Source organism: Equus caballus, chromosome 11 (genome assembly GCF_041296265.1).
Source record: "Equus caballus isolate H_3958 breed thoroughbred chromosome 11, TB-T2T, whole genome shotgun sequence".
In the NCBI taxonomy this organism is placed as follows: Eukaryota; Metazoa; Chordata; class Mammalia; order Perissodactyla; family Equidae; genus Equus; species Equus caballus.
In genome coordinates this window covers 36,832,582-36,849,813 of record NC_091694.1, presented here as the reverse complement: position 1 = coordinate 36,849,813, position 17,232 = coordinate 36,832,582, and the positions used below count along the sequence as shown (strand labels likewise).

General features: G+C 38.6%; 1 protein-coding gene across 30 annotated transcripts in view; it reads left to right on the top strand.

The window, feature by feature from the left end:
• The window catches only part of SYNRG (synergin gamma), an 84,470-nt gene that overhangs the window by 46,390 nt on the left and 20,848 nt on the right, over positions 1 to 17,232 (top strand). For 12 of the 30 annotated variants that reach the window (XR_011423310.1, XM_023652985.2, XM_023652983.2 and 9 more), the window contains 4 exons: positions 1,223 to 1,341; positions 1,533 to 1,595; positions 5,427 to 6,374; positions 15,781 to 16,374. Coding sequence is in view for 29 of the 30 variants with exons in the window: in XM_023652985.2 (XP_023508753.1) it covers positions 1,223 to 1,341; positions 1,533 to 1,595; positions 5,427 to 6,374; positions 15,781 to 16,374 (1,724 nt within the window). In the remaining variant the exon portion in view is untranslated. The remainder of the gene's footprint in view (positions 1 to 1,222; positions 1,342 to 1,532; positions 1,596 to 5,426; positions 6,375 to 15,780; positions 16,375 to 17,232) is intronic. The other 18 variants (XM_070227600.1, XM_070227598.1, XM_070227596.1 and 15 more) reach the window with 2 other exon arrangements.

Genomic DNA, 17,232 nt, shown 5'->3' with positions numbered 1-17,232 from the left:
TTTTTTAAGACATTAGTTACCTTTATTCTATGCCCCATTCTGTTCAATGAGTTTAATTATTTACGGAACTTTAAAAACTCCACCTATAATATATAGATGATGACCTATTTGGCGAGATCAAAAATGTAGCAGCTGTTTGGTAGTGATGTGAAATTATAACATTTGACAGCACTGAGTCCTAAAGCGCTGTGAACCCCCATTAGCATGCATGTGCAAGAGCTGGGGGTTTTACCTTGCTTGTAGGCCACTGATAAGAAGATTTAAATAACTGTGGAAAGATTTTTGCTCTAGGGCAAAGAATTAAATAGAAATCCATTTATATAACTTATGTGTGTGGTATTGAATGACACAAACTAGTGGTGGAATGTAGTCATTCATATGTAAAAGTTGTTCTTCTAGGGAGCTGCCTGGGTCTGATAAGAAAAAAAAAAGGCACTGCTTTTATAGTATGTGTTTAAGCCGTCCAAGAATTACCCACACAGATACTACTCATTACATTATTTTTCCATCCAGCAAGAAATGTGTCCACAGGCAAAAGTATCTTTATCTAATTTTGAAGTGATTGTTGTTTTGCTACGAAGATAGCTTCTGGAACCGCTGATGTGATCCTTGTAAAAATGCACATTGTATTAACTCTACTGCTGCTTATCAGAGGTGTGAACTTCTGCCAGTAAGCAATGCAATATGATCAAAAGAAGAACCATTTACATCTTGGCTTGAACAACATTTCATAAATAGATTTTTATCTTAACTATTCCACCTCTGCATTCTGAGCTCATTTTAGAGAATAATTTATATTATGGTTAACATCATTTACTTTACGATATCGAGGATGCATATTTGGAGCAGTTCACTTTTGCAGTGTTATGGACCGTAAGTTCAGATGGCAGGAGGTCATCATTCTACAATAACCTATTTCCAATGCCGTTCCGATTGCTTTTATGGTTTAAAGAGATGATTAGATGGTCATTGTGGATCTGACCCCTCTTCAAATAATCAAGAAAAGAATTATTACTTGGATATTGTTTCAATATACTTTTTTAAGAAAAAGGATGTTATTTTTAGTCATTTGTGGCATTTATATAGTTTCTAACTTTTAAAGCAGGGAGCCCTGAATTTTAACTAGGTACCTGTTGGCCATTTTAATTCTAAGCTCCTACTTGATGGTAAGGGAAGGATTCAGTGCTCTAGTCATTAGGAAATATTTCTTTTTCTCTTTTAGTGCCCCTTCTTTGTTGATGCCACTTCCTGGAGCTAAAGCATCAGCTTCCATGGATAAATACGCTGTGTTTAAAGGAATTTCAGCTGACAAGTCCGCTGAAAATAGTGTTCCATTTGGAGGTAAAAACAGTTTGTAAATTCATGAACCTGTGAATGTGAATCTTTGTTTTCAGTGGAGGCCTCCTATGGCAAATATGTAAAATGCATATAGCACATGTTGAGGATGTTTGGTTGGTGCGGTCTGCCTTACTACCTTGAGTTGTGCTCTCAAGGTTCCTAACCTTAACTGAGTATCTGTCTTTTCATCCTAGAGCCTGGTGATAAGTATAGTGCTTTCAGAGAACTCGAACAGACAGCAGAGAGTAAATCTTTAGGTAAGTTCTCGATTCCTTAAATGGATAAATTATTTCAATTTTTAATAAAAGAGACTTGATGGTTCTTTCAGTGACACTCCTGAGCATTATTTTATTGTGTCTATGAGGTTTGTGTGTGGCTCTGGAAATTCCAAGGAAGCAAAATGTGGTTCAGTTATTGGAAATTATTTTCTGAAATTTAGGGCAAACCCCAAATTGATGCAATTTCCTCTGAAGATAGTGCATTCCCATTCACTGGAAGCCTTGAAGCCAAGTTAGACTCCTGTAGCAAATGGAAGGCTGCGATTGCTTCCAGTTATTTTAACGTTCAACAAGGCTTAAACTGTAGGCAGCGAAGCAATCTGTGGACTCTGCAAAAGGCAGCAACCAGTCTTTCACTCTTCAAGCTTTTCAAAATTGGCTATAATTTAATAAGATGAAGCAAGGGGTTTGTGTCCTATGTGGTTCCCATCTCTGATAGAAGGGCTTAAATAGAGTGGAAGGGAATACAGAATGATAATTTGAGAGCCATATATGTAAAGACAGAAAGTGATGTTTGTGGTTAAATCCTACTATAAACCTGATGTGTAGGGTTTAGATAGTTCATCCATCAAATATGTCCTTAAAAGCTTAACTGCACATGAAATTTGTATACTCTAATGAGGATTTCTTCCTGGGGACAGTAGCACATTCTACCTTTGTAGGCTAAATGCTCAAATTTGGAATGTGATAAAGTAGAAAATGTACTGCTTAAACATCTCTAAGAAGGGAAAACCACCTCTTCTAAAAATAGCCAATCCCTCACAGCTTTTAGGTTCTAGAAATGTTTCCTTGTGTTTCATTCAAGCCTTTAGGATGTAATAACTGTTTCTTCCTCAGTGCCTGTTTTAGGCACTGGCAGTACAAAGATAAACCACAGGGGCCAGCCCGGTGGCACAGCAGTTAAATTCACACATTCCGCTTCTCGGTGGCCCGGGGTTCACCGGTTCGGATCCCAGGTGCGCACATGGCACCATTTGGCAAAAGCCATGCTGTGGTAGGCGTCCCACATATAAAGTAGAGGAAGATGGGCATGGATGTTAGCTCAGGGCCAGTCTTCCTCAACAAAAAGAGGAGGATTGGCAGTAGTTAGCTCAGGGCTAATCTTCCTCAAGGAAAAAAAAGCAAAAACCCAGAGGAACTGTGGGCTTGTCAACTTGTCATTTACTCCTAGCAATCCATTCATCACCTCTTGGGCCAAGGCAAGTTTGGAGTAGAGAGCATGGTTTAATGTCAGGGTTCTTTGTGTAGTATGCTATTAATGATTGTATGATATGTATGTTATTCCTGGGAAAGACACTGGTGCCACCAAAATGTAATATGTCTTAGTCCTGCTTTTACAGTAGTTTATTAACAGAATCCCAGGTTGTTGTTGGCATTTTTGCCTACATGCTTTCATTCCTATCTTAACTATAACTCTAAGACCTTCCAAGTAGAGATGCCAACTTTGTTCATTTTAGGAGAATATTTTATTCTACTGTCAATAAAAATGCGTTGGCTTGACTCCATCAAAGTACGTTAGTAACTTAGAATTTATGAAGAATCTTATAGTATTGTGTTCAGAGCTGTGGATTTCTTAGGTTACTAAATGACAGAGTTTAGTAATATTTCCTTTTTTTCTCCCCTTAAAGTTTAAACCATAAATTAGGGGAGGAAAATGTTCTGTATAGAGAAGTGACACTTCTTATTGAAGTTTTAGCAAAAAGTGATCTCTGTTGAAATGTTCTTAGGGCCTACAGAGTGGCAGTTAGAGAGGGGAACTTAGGAAGATTTGGAAGTTAACTGAAAGGCCACCCCTGGAGTCATATTCTTACTGCGCCTTCTGATATGTAAGCTTCCAATGACTGCAGCTGATGTATTTGCCCAAAAAGTTCCTTTGTTTTTGAACTTGCAAGTGCACCCATTTTTATTTCTTTTTAACCCTTTACCCAGCTTACATTTCTAATGGAAACATTTATAATTCACCAGTAAGTTTAATTTGCCGTGGTGATTTCTTTTTAAAAATAACAAAGCAAAACGTGTCAATTTCACAGCTATTTCAAAGCAGCACATCAAAAATCGAGGCTGTGACAAAATTGACTGCTTATTACCTTTTCACTTACAGAAATGATACAGATATTATCAGTGATATACTTGCCTAAAATTCTAGGGCGATTTTTTAAAGTTTTGTATCTGCTTCTCCTGTCAGTTTGTGAAATTGACTTTAGTTTTATTAGTGAGTGGTATGTCTCAAAAACGTAAAATACAGGATTCTGAATGCTGTTCCTCTGTTTCTAAGATTTCCCTAATATTAAATAAATTTCTCTGTGTTGATTAATTATGCTGGTGAATTAAGTATCTCCGATTAGGAGGAAGAATCAGCTTCCATTGTTTTTGTGCTTTTTTTATATGATATATCAAAGTATATATCATATTACAAGCAAAATATATTTAAAGCCTGTATTATTTTAATTGTAAGAATTAAATTTTGGTTTTAAATACATTTTTATAGTTCATATTCTTCTGTATCTTATTTTTAGGGAAAAATAGAATTTAAAAAGTGGATGAGGAAATTAAAGCTTGTATTTTAAGTTATAACTCCCCAGAAATGACTCTCATATTTTTAAATAATAAGTGATCTTGGTATAGCTATATTTATACTTGGTTTATCTCTGGTTTTCATTACCTGGTATAACCTAGTGGATTTTGAGAAAGATCTTTGGACACCAGTAGAAAACTGAAATCATCTACATTCTAACCGTATACCTATGAATGATAACAGCGCTGTGATAATAAAGAATAGAAACCCTATTAAGAACCATTGGTCCAAATTTTTTCAGTATCTTAACTGAGTCTTTAATTATTTATGAGATACATTAGTACCTATTTTCTCTAACCAAAAAATAATAATAATAAAAAATTCTGTCAGTAACACCATTCTCAGAGTAGTGCAATATAAACTAAACTTTAAATCCCATCTTTTGAAATTTTTAATAATAGAGTTGGTATTTATTCAGATCCCTTTGAATTTTAATAAATAACAATAAATGTTCATTGGTACAGCGAGATGGATGATTTCAAGAAAAGACCAACTACTCACAGATTTTTTTCTGTGAGCCTCACGTTGTTTGTTGGAGATAGTATGGGGAGATGCTGCTTTAAGATGCGCCCTTAGCCAGGATGCTTTGCAAATAAGTAGATACCTTTTCAAAAATTTTCATCAAAGTTCCTTCAAATTAATGCCTCCATGTACTCTTGAGCAAGACCACATAGTATCTAATGTATGCTTCAAGTGCCTAGTTGACCAAAGGGTTGTGCATCCTACATGAATGCAGGATGCAGGATTTAGATGCAGGATTCTTCATAATACTTCATTGGTACTGGTGATATTTTTTTCCTGGTTGATCACCGTGTGACACATTTTATCTCTAAAGAGCCACTGTTTTAACATGCCTCTCCTCAGGAACCACCAGCCCCTATTTCTTATTCTGTTGTATGCTTGGCTACGAGCCATAGCGGGAAAAAGTCCTGAGAGCACTACTTTGGCCAACTGAAGGATCTGGTACTAGGAGACATACACTAAAATGAGCAAATGAAGATGATGCTGGTAGACTGTCTCAGTGTGATTTTTATTTATTTCCATATCACTGGCCTTCCATATGGAAACCAATACATCGTTTCCAAAGGGACATTTGGTAAGGTTTAAACTGTGGTTAAATAATGTCAAGCCAGTGAGGGAAAAGTCTATAAAAGATGCTTGTAGTTTTATATGCTGTGCGTCATGTGGTTTTCAGCTCAGCATTCTTATTTATTTGACTGTGTTCTTTCTTTCAGGAGAAAACTTTGCAGAATTCAGATCTGCAGGAAGTGATGATGGTTTCACCGACTTTAAAACCGCCGATAGTGTATCACCACTAGAGCCACCAACGAAAGACAAAACGTTTCCAGCAGCCTTCCCCTCAGGAGCTCTCCAACAGAAACAGCAAACACACGTGAAAAACCCTCTGAACTTAGCAGACCTAGACATGTTTTCCTCAGTTAGTTATAGCAGCGAGAAACCGTTGTCTTTTTCACCTGCATTTAGTGCGTCCAAATCTGTTTCCACACGACCACAGCCGGCAGGGTCTGCTGCAGCCACGACAGTACTGGCGTCAACTAAAGCTTCGAGTTTAGCTGATGATTTTGGAGAATTCAACCTTTTTGGGGAATATTCTAGTCCAGTGTCTGTTGGGGAGCAGGATGACTTTGCAGATTTTATGGCTTTCAATAATAGCTCTATTTCATGTGAGCAAAAGGCAGATGACAAATATGACGCCCTTAAAGAGGAAGCTGGTCCTGTTCCTCTAACCAGCAGCTCAAGCAGCACAGTGAAGAGTGGACAAAACTCAGCTGTTGCGTCTACCAAATATGATGTCTTCAAACAACTTTCTCTGGAAGGATCTGGACTAGGTGTTGAAGAACTGAAAGATAGCACTCCTTCAGGAAAAAGTGACGATGATTTTGCTGACTTCCACTCCAGTAAATTTTCTTCCATGAGCTCAGATAAATCCCTGGGAGAGAAAGCAGTGGCTTTCAGACACACCAAAGAAGACTCTGCTTCGGTGAAATCCTTGGATCTCCCTTCCATTGGTGGCAGCAGCGTTGGCAAGGAGGACTCTGAAGATGCACTCTCTGTTCAGTTTGACATGAAACTGGCTGATGTGGGAGGAGATCTTAAGCATGTCATGTCTGATAGCTCTTTGGATTTACCAACAGTTAGTGGCCAGCATCCTCCTGCTGCAGGTGAGGAATTGGTGAGATTGCTCTGGTGATGTAGATTTCAAAGGTGGTTCTCTGGGTATCAGTTTACAGAGGAGTAAGGCTCTGGCTCTTAACCTTTATGAATTTCTAATAATTAACCTCTTCGTTGCCAGTCTCCCTAAAGCAGTGTTAAATTTGATTCTGTGGATACCTGGATATATGGATACCATGAATACTATGAAACTTAGATTAGAGAGCTGAAATATTTTTACTTTTGAAATCTAACACCAAGCTGGTGTTGGAGGCACGTAAAAATCCACTGCTAAAGGAACCCCACATTGCCAGAAATTTTATGAAGACTTTTGCAGTGTCAGTACTGTTCCTCCATTTCTGTGAGTGAGGTCAACGTTTCCCTCTCCTTTTTCTTCTCTTGGGTGTATTTGGCAGTAGCCAGTATAGTATTTTGTTTGGATTACAGAGACTGACTCTTATTAGGCCAAGAAGGTGAAAAGTCTAGCCAGTTTTACTGCAGTTTGCCACGTCCCTGCAAGAGAAGAGGGAAAGAGCTTGTACATGCATGTCCTGTATCCAGGGTTTGGCAAGGAGCAGGGCATGAGTTGTTGGTGGAATCAGGTACGCTTTTCAGTGTTAACTCTCTTACCGGAAGTATTAAATTGTAGGAAATCTGTAAATGGTAGAATAAGGTAGTTACTAACTTTCTCGTAAAATGTTTGAAAACATGTTATGAGGGGGCCCTCTTTAAATTCCGTATGGATTTATATGTAGCAGTTTATTCTCTAGTCCAACTTCCTATCATAAAAACTAGATTCCTAAGTGTCCTAGTTTTTATTTTGTTTTGTCCTTTGATACGTACATAGAAAGATAAACCTATTTTGTGGCCTTTAATAAGAAATATCTCAGTATTACTGTATTACTCTAGAAAATGTGTTATGTATATGAAGGGTTTGTTGTTGTCTTCTAACTAGAGAGGGACACATAAGACACTTCCAAGTTTACAGATTCAGGCAGAAATTGTAAAGTGGTACGGCTTTTGTGTATATCAAGTTGGTAAGTCCGAAAACAAATTTGCATTCATCCTTTGGCTATTGAAATGTTGGAGGTCTTCTTAAACAGGGTGCTGAATCAGGAGCTAGTTCTCGGAGTCTGTCCGTGTCCCCGTTGCCACTTGCTGAGGCGTTCTCCAAGTGCAGTGGGCTGTCTGCAGAGCTCCGCATGCCCCTGGCTACTTCCTTTTTTTGTACTTTTCCTCAGATGTTTTCCTATTTTTTTGCTGCTGTTTGTTTGATAGAGTCATTTTGTTTCTCCTTTTTGTATGAGCTGCTTGAGCCAGAGCAGTTGGTTGCAATGTGCTCCGTTTTCTGAACAACAATATTTGATTTTTATTTAAAAATCTCATAACATGTATACTAGCCTTTTGGACTCTGAAGTTACTAATTAGAAACTATTTTTCTGAAAGTGAATCTATATTCTTTCACAGTGCCAAGCTAGATGTCTTTATGAGATGAGTCTAATCCAGGTTTGGGGTGTCTTTCTTTTCCGTGTTATTTGGGGAGGGGAGGCTGGGTTTTGACCGAGCTTGTTCTGATTGACCTGTTAAGATAATCCTGTGTGCTCGTCTTCTTTTATGTATTTTTGGAACACTCGCAGCTTGGAATCTCATGTTCAAGCCGAGTCTCTTCAGTTTGAGGATGTGCTTAACAGCAGGTTGTGTCCTCCTGTGGGTCTGTCAACCTGTGGGAAAGGAGCAGTATCCCTTTAGAGCGGTTGGTAAAGGGGGTTGCCGTCTGACTCGTGAGCTCCACTGTTGGGCAAACCTGCGGCAGAAATGCATTGTCGAGGATAAATGGCAGGGACTGCTCAATGCAGTGTGGTTTTCCTTTATCCTCATGGTGACCACAGTATCTCTTGCTCTCTTAGTTTGAGGGTTAAAGGTACTTCTTGTTGGAGAAGTAAGAAATGAGCTGACGAAGAGAGAAGAAAACCTGGTAGACTGCTGTCTCTGGACCTTAATCTTGTTTAGAAACCCTAACTTAACTCTGAAGGGGATACTGTCTCTTTTAACTCTTGCTATAATTATTTGTATGGAAGGTAGATAATACTAATAACGTTGCCTGATTTCTCTGCATATTATTACATTTAACCCTTTGAGCCCTTGCTGCGTATAATTTCAACTAGGCCGCTTTTGTCCCCTCACTAAATTTAGTCTAGCCGGCACAGAAGCATCTTGATGTGCACTCATTGAGATCATCTGGTTTTGTTGGCAGCAAGAGCTTGCCCTCATTTGTGACACTCTCAAAGGGTTAGCACGACTTCTGTAGCTACCTGCCTACCTGTAAAGTAGCTCTTCTTGACATTGAAAATCTTTGTATTTTAATCAGCGCCTTATTATTATTTTCTTTTGGCTGCTTTTCTGATGTCTTTTTTTCAATTTAGACATTTTCTGTGTGAATGTGCCTTTTCGAACTTGCTTTGGTATATTCCTCTGCAAATACTGATCTGCATGCTTATTCTGATGACTTCTTTTCCAGCTCTTCTGTACCACTCTCTTTTGTGATCTGTAAGTCCTATGTTAATAAATAATTCTTTGGCATATTTTGAAAGTGTGGGGATGTGTGTAATTTGTGCTTTTTCATGGTTAGACCAAAGAAACACTTGGTCCCTGTCAACTTTCAAGCAGTTAGTGTCTCCTGTGATGAGAGAGTTTTTCCCTTTTGTTTATTTCGTTTTCTCAAACGCCTTTTTCCTAAGAAATTACTGGTACATTTTAGCCTCTTCCCCTTATAATTCCATTGGTATAATTTTTTAACATGGTACTAGATTAAAATATAAATGTTTAAAAAAGTAAGTGTAAACCTTACACTACTTTATGTAATAGAAAATTTACTCCTTTCTTGGTGAAGAAACTGAGTGGAATTTTTTTTTTTTTTTTTTGAGGAAGATTAGCCCTGAGCTAATATCTGCCGACAATCCTCCTCTTTTTGCTGAGGAAGCCTGGCCCTGACCTAACATCCGTGCCCATCTTCCTCTACTTTATATGTGGGACGCCTGCCACAGCATGGCTTGATGAGCATGGCCATGTGTGCACCTGGGATCCGAACCGGTGAACCCCGGGCCGCCGAAGCGGAACGTGGGAACTTAACCGCTGCACCACCGGGCTGGCCCGCCTGAGTAGATTTTATTGCTCAGTAAACATCGCAGAGTCTGTCTCCACTAGGAGTTACACTGTGAAGTGAGGGGAAGACCTAAGAGTTGAGTCTTGGAAAAAGAGGGACCTCTGTTAATAACTAGATATCTATAAACTTAACTTAAAATAAGTCATCAAATGGTATTGAGATGGACTTCTGAGCACAGTACTGTAAACTGAATTTAAATTGATAATCTCTGTAATGGAAAGCGTTCAGTGTTAGTACCAGGAAGTCTTCAGGATTGATTTGATTTGAGTTTGCAGTTGGGCACTCCATCCTCTAAATGTAGAGCATGTTATCTGTCCAGCTTCAGAATGTATTATGAAGCCACCCTTGGTCTTTTTTCACTTAGTCCTTAGAGCAAGTTCTTAAAACAACTTTAGGGGATATCTCAGACAAAGTAAACTTTAAGCCATTTTCATTTTTAAGAAAACAATTCTAAAAAGACCCACAAAAGTTAGCAACAAGAGTAGGCCAAATTTGGAAAATATTTTTTCCATTTTAGAGTATAATAATAGCAAAAAGCCTTGGGAATACTATTGTTTTTCAGATCAGAAACCCAAGACCAATAAAAACCTTGGAAAAAAGGGTTGTTTCCATGGTTTAATTTTTTTCTTATATTTTGAGGCTTTAGTTGTTTGTTCTTTTTTAAAATTTGAGGCAGAAAGGAAATTAAACCATTGGGGATGAGGATTTTGAATAGGATTACTGAGAAATCATGGTATCTGAAGTATGACATTTGAGAAAGAAAAAAGTTGCATATTGTAGTTTAGATTAACTCCAAGAAAAGCAAGGTCTGCCATTCAAAATACCATGTTTTCCAGAGCATTCTGCTTTAGAAAGTTGAGTAACACTTGGTTTCAAAAACCTTATGTAAATATATTACATTTTAATTATGATGTGTGCTGCTGACTAATTTGGAAGAAGATCTTGGTGTAGCCTGCATCTAGTGCTAATACCAGCTGCCCTTTATTTGGGATTTTCTAGTGCCATGTAGAAGACCTGTCTTATCGTGGCTTTGGCTAAGGGGTTCCTTTGTCAATGGGAGAATCTGATGCTACGTTGTCCCTCTAGGACTGCATTATTTTAACTCCTTCATGCATTTATCTGAGCAGGCTGCAGAAAATGTGTGTAATGTGTAAAATAACTGTGTGTAAAACATAATCACATTCACAAATTGAGCAATTAATGTTTCCATAGTAACATTACTTTTTAGGAAATTTTAAGAGTAGTATAAACTTGCAATAAAGACTTGAAGAACTCTATGCTATATGTTCAAACAAACAAAAAATATCATGTTTTGTTTACCCCGATGCCAAGTAAAATAAGATATGGTTAGGTCTTAACTTTTATTTATTTATTTATTTATTTTTGAGGAAGATTAGCCCTGAGCTAACATCTGCTGCCGATCCTCCTCTTTTTGGCTGAGGAAGACTGGCCCTGAGCTAACATCTGTGCCCATCTTCCTCTACTTTATATGGGGGATGCCTGCCACAGCATGGCTTGACAAGGTCCGCACCTGGGATCGAAACCAGCAAACCCGGGGCCGCCAAAGTGGAACGTGCAAACTTAACCACTGCATCACTAGGCTGGCCCCATGATCTTAACTTTATACATCAGTGCCTGAGAAATTAGACAAATGTATTTATATTCTACAATCACTCTATTGTTCACATTAAAATCCCTGCTGATTTTTAAAAGTAGCAAAGGAACCTGAAGGGGACCCCGGCAATATCAAAGAAGCTGGGCTGAATCGCAAAATAGTACAAAGAATCAAATTATTTTATTTTTAAAGAGCTGCTTCTGGCCTCCTTTTTCCATCAGTTGAATACTTTTGATAAGTTGGTTGTTCTGGAAAATGTTGGCCCAATAGCTTTGAAAGTACGATAGGATCATATGCATAGGAGGGTCACCTGGGTTCTGCCCTCTCCCTTGCATGGCCAAAGGGCCCCAATTGTAATGCCGTCTGTACTCATTTGATGTTTTTTTTGATGAGATTTTCTTTTTTTTAAGATTTTATTTTTTTCCTTTTTCTTCCCAAAGCCCCCTGGTACATAGTTGTACATCTTTAGTTGTGGATCCTTCTAGTTGTGGCATGTGGGACGCCGCATCAGCATGGCCTGATGAGTGGTGCCATGTCCATGCCCAGGATCTGAACCAGCGAAACCCTGGGCCACCAAAGGGGAGCGCGTGAACTTAACCACTCAGCCACGAGGCTGGCCCCCTTGATGAGATTTTTAGTGATGACCACGAACAGTCCCACTGTGACTCCTGACACCATTCCCCAGCCTTCCAGCCTCCTGTGATTTAAAATATCCACAGGATTGCCACTTTTCTTTATTGAACTTAAAGCACTGACACAGAAACAGAAACCTGAAGGTGCTTGCACGTAGCGTGGATATTATTTAAACCCCAGTTTTATATGAGTCAGTGCAAATGAAGAATGGGAGGTTTCTATACAGATTAGAAAACACTGGAAGACAATTACACAGCAACATTTTATAGCCTGTCATACTTACACCGTGATCACTTTCATTCCTGTTTTCTTCCCCAACGCCTGTGAGCATGTTTGAGACTTACAGGACACAGTCAGACCAGGTTTTATAGTTAATAGAGAATGTGAATATGACTGATCTCAGAAGGTAGAATAGGGCCAGGGGTGGAAAGAAGTTGAAATGTATAAATATTTCATGGTTTCCTTTGGTAAATGAAGTTTGGATTAAATCAGTATTGGGAATTAAAAGATATTTCTTCCCTAGTCCACTGAACAGTTTTATTGCTATGTGAAACACTAAGGGCATAGTGGAATTTGTACATGTATCTCCTTTCTTCTTTTTCTGAACCCCTTTCTCAAAAGCCAGTAACTCTTAATCACTTGGGCATATGCTTACAGCTTTAGAAAGTGTCCATGGGAATCCCTATGGCCTACTGTGTCCTGTAGTGGCAGCTCACATTCTTTGTTCCAAGAAGTACCTTGTTTTTGTGTACAACATCCGTTCAGAAGGGATTTGAATAGAGGTTATGGAAAAGACTGATAGGGTTACTTGCCAGCATAAGCAAGAAATCCATGTCTTGATTTGAGATCAACGTTGGAAAGCAGATTGTGTAGTTTATTCCTTTGGCCTTTGTATAGGACATTCCTGGTTGCAAACAAATACATGTATTAAAGCACACAATTTGGTGTATTATCTGTGTGCAATTGCAGTTCAGCCTAGCACAGCCTAAGAGCTCTCCAATAGAACTGAAAATACAGTAGCGATTCTCTATTCATTTTATTGCATCTATTCTGTTTTCTTTTTCCTTTCTCTCTTGCAATTTTCAGAATTCGGCTATCAAATTGAAAACCCATCTATAGTAACTTCAGTGATTGCAAAATAAAATGTGGGTTATTCCATATTATTTTTCCAGACAGGGCTTCCATCACTTATGTTGTAAGTCTTACAGAATCTTTAATATTTTTAAGATCATCATACAATAATACATAAAATTTGACTGCTTAGAAAATGTGGAACCGTTAACGTGGGAAATGAGGAATTTTCTTGGTTTAACATACCCTCAGTGAATTGATTTATCACACATTTTTTTTTTAGAAAATGGTTTAATATTCACCATGCCAGGAAATGCTGCTCTACTTTTATATTGTTTGTAAGTGCTAAGGTTTAGGAATACAGTGTCCTCGCAGTCCTTATGTAATATCAGTTTCACTACTTCCTCATGTGTTCAAATGAATTGCACTTTACTAAGTTATTTTTTTACATTATACTAGCCAATAAATAAGCAAAAGTAAAATTTAAAAATCAACCTTGAGGCTTGATTTTAGTATATCCTGTAGAATTTACTCTTCATTATTTTTTTTAAGTATAAAATATTTCATTTTAAGTCTTTCATGTGGGTTTTTAGTCTTTCATTTGGTCATTTCTGTAAGTTGCTCCAGAAGGCGCAGTGTTAGGCTTATCATTTTTAATGAGAAGATTTGTTGAAGACTTGTAGTGTTAGAAAACTACTTACAAGCTCTTCAGCTAGGGTAATCCCTTATTCTTATCACGCCTTTTACCTGATTATATTGTAGTCATTTCTGTTGTTTTTTTTTAAAAAAAAACCTTATTTTTTTCTTGTTGCATAATTACACATAAGGGTCTTTTTTTAATTACCATAGCAACTTGGTTGTGATGTTTGAACTACAGCTTTTCATTAAATGTATCTTTGGTGTCCAGGAAAATTGCTCCCCTTTTAGTAGATGAGATTCTGGGAGCAGTTCACAGTATAGCTGCCCCAAAGAGCTTTCTGGTGGAGTCTAGTAATAGAACTATCTGTATGGCGAGAGCTTCTTCTGAATGTGCCCCTTGAAGGCTAGGCTTGTGTTTACCTGCATCATCCTGATTGGGTTTCACTTCATTTGAGTCAGGGCACCTTCTGATCCCTTAAAGTAGGGAAAGCAAACCACTGCAGCCAGAAACTAAGAAAGCATTTGCCTCCAGTCTGGTTTTATTCATTCTAAACTACGCATTTTTCACCTGAATTTTTTTTTCCTCCTGTTTAATAAGCTGGATTTGAAGGGGGTACCATTTGCCCTACAGAACTTAAAAATATACTGTTGTTCTGTGAAAGTTATCTACTTTTTGCTAGTTGGCCTTTTTATACCAATCGAGGGTTTTCCATTTTTACTATTAATTTGGTACCCTTTTCCTCATAGGGTTGAAATAGAGAGAGAGAGATTTGGGATACCCTGTGTATGGAAATGGCAGGAGTCCCTTAACTCTCATAAATTATGCAGTATTGCTGTGAAAGAAAGACAGAATGACCCAGTGTTGGTTTACCCACTGACTTAGTTATGAAAATCTGGATCACAAAACTTTTGAGCATTTTCCTTGTAAATCATGTTTGTGGTTGTCCAAGATGGAGTCTTGCATTTGGCCTTCTTGCCTCTTCTACAATGAGTAAAATGAAACTAAACACGTCAGCCAGCCTGAATGGACAGCACTGCTGAAAAGGTGGCTTCTTCACGCCAGCGTTATTCATCCTCAGCTGGTTTTGCTTTTTGAAAATGGGCAAGAAATGTTCCATAAGAAGACCACTAAAATGACGAGTTGACTTTTCATTTTTACTTGGAAATTATTCCATTTTAGGCCCTAAAACACCGACTAAATATCCAATTGAAGCTGGTGGCAGATATGCTGTACAAATAATTGCTGTTGTGTGTTGCTCACCAGGCACCAAGCCGGGCCCTTTACGCACGCACGATATCAGTTAATCATCACAGCCCAGCCCTCCCAAGCACGTGGTCTCCTTCATTTTACTGATAAGCAAACCTAGGTGAAGAAATGTGAAGTAACTTCTCTGGTGTCACACAAGTAGTAGGTGGCAGAGCTGGGACTTGAACCTGGGCTGTCTAAATCAAAAACCTAGATTCTTTCTGCTCTTTTATGCCACCTCTTGAATTACTGAAACATATATTAAGAATGTAAAGTCTTCTGCCCAAACATTTCTTTTTTTCTTCTTTCTTTTTTTCTTTTTTTTTTTAATGAGGGGTTGATACATAGTTGAAGGCAAAACAGGAGCCCAAAAGGACCCAGACTTTTGATTCTGTTTTTTAGGGGCTAAAATAGGTTAGATTGATTTTTCTTTCCTCATACTCCATCACAGCAATATGACGTCCTTATTGACCAAAATAACGACTAGGTAAGTAACTGCTTAATTAAAATCTCATATTTGGCCTTGCCTGAGGCAGAAACTCCTTATGACTGATTAAATGTTAGGTGACATTATTTTTACTTACTTTTGAGAAACTGTCAATTTTTAGTTAGTCATGTACATTTCATATGACAATGTTTTAAAGGAACATTTTCCAATAAAGTTAAGATGAAAGAGACATGTTTTAGGCAGAGAATATTGTAAGTACATTTTAAAGTTTATAAGTGAACAGACAATTTATTAAATGACCCTATTCTTAAACAGTGTATACATTGGTAGGTGAATCTCCTATGTTTTTTTAGTAATTTTTATATCCAAAGAAAATGGCTCTTTGTAACTAAATATAAATGCCAACTCAAGGCTAATGTGGGTTTTTAAAGATCAGATTTTACAGCCCAACTCCTTTAATTTTAGTACAAGCTCTAAGGTTAGTTAACTTCAACCATAGCATAAAACTAATCAAGTATGCTAGACATTTTGCTTCAGACTTTAGGGCATTTAGCCTAAATCATGAGCTTGCCTCTAATTGTGGGGTCTTATTTCCCTTTCAGATATAGAGGACTTAAAATATGCTGCTTTTGGAACCTACAGTAGCAATTTTTCAGTGAGCACACTTACGAGCTGTGACTGGTCAGACAGGGACGATGCATCTCAGGGCAGAAAACTCTCTCCATTTGTCCTCTCAGCAGGAAGCGGACCCTCCCCGGCGGCCTCAGTTCTTCCAAAGAAAGAGCCTTCATTTGGCAGTTCCGAAAACATCACCATGACACCTCTCTGCAAAGTCCCAACCTTCGCAAGTGAAGATGCCCTTCCGGAGACTGCCTTCCCAGCTTTTGCCAGTTTTAAAGATGTCATTCCTCAGACCAGTGAGCAAAAGGAATATGAAAGTGGGGACTACAAAGATTTCACAAGACAGGACCTGCCCACAGCTGAACGGAGCCAGGAGGCTACGTGTCCAAGCCCAGCTTCCAGCGGTGCTTCTCATGACACCCCCAAAGAATGTTCAGATGACTTTGGAGAGTTTCAGAGCGAAAAGCCTAAAATCAGCAAATTTGACTTTTTAGTGGCCAATTCCCAAAGCAAAATGAAATCCAGTGAAGAAATGATCAGAAGTGAGCTGGCAACCTTTGACCTTTCTGTTCAAGGTGAGTCGATTTCACCACAGATTTTGCTGTTGTGGTTTCTTCTACAGAGGTGTTAGGTGTTCTTTCTTAGAATAAAAAGTTGGTCCCTGGTTTAGCAGGAAATAGAGTTTCTGCTGTTTGAAATCAGAGTCTATTACAGATAGCTATAAAAAAGGTTTCCCTGAGACTGACCCGAAGTCAAACCAGTATCCCTCAGATAGCTGCTTTTTGGGCTAAAAATAAGCATAGTGCAGAGTCCGAGGTTCATTAGCTCGTTTGGTTAGAGGTGTGCTGTGGTAAAGAGCAGAGAAATGGATTTGATCCACTAGTGGGCAAGTTGGCTCTGCTCTTGTCCCTGGTTACTGACTGTATCTTTTCATCCAGAGGCTGCGGTGTGGTAGCTGTGGGTCTGAATCCAGTCTGCAGACCTGTTTTGATCGACCCATACAGAAAGTTTTTTAATGGGTAAAGCAATTGCCAGTACATAAAAATGATGAGATTTTACAATCTGGGTCTCTGGATCTTCTTGAAAAGTCATACTAGCTGGCAATACTGTGCTGTCTCCCCACCCTTGACAGTCAGCTGGAGCTACATAGCAGTGCCTTCTCTAATAGACGGGGTGTGCTGTCCCCAGTGCCACAGTCCCCACCGCCCCCCATTTCCAGCTGTCCTACTTCGCTCTTTGCTCTCTGAAGGCATTTGAGTTCACCCCTTTTGCTTTAATCCCTCCTTGACAGAAGGGCCCATTGATTTCCCTTAGATGGAGAGAGTATGTCAGAGCTTGTTGCAAATCCATAACGAATGCCTGGAAAAGCAACACAACTCTTATGCACTCATATTTAGAAAGACGCTTTAGTCCTCCAGGCTCCAAGGCTCCAA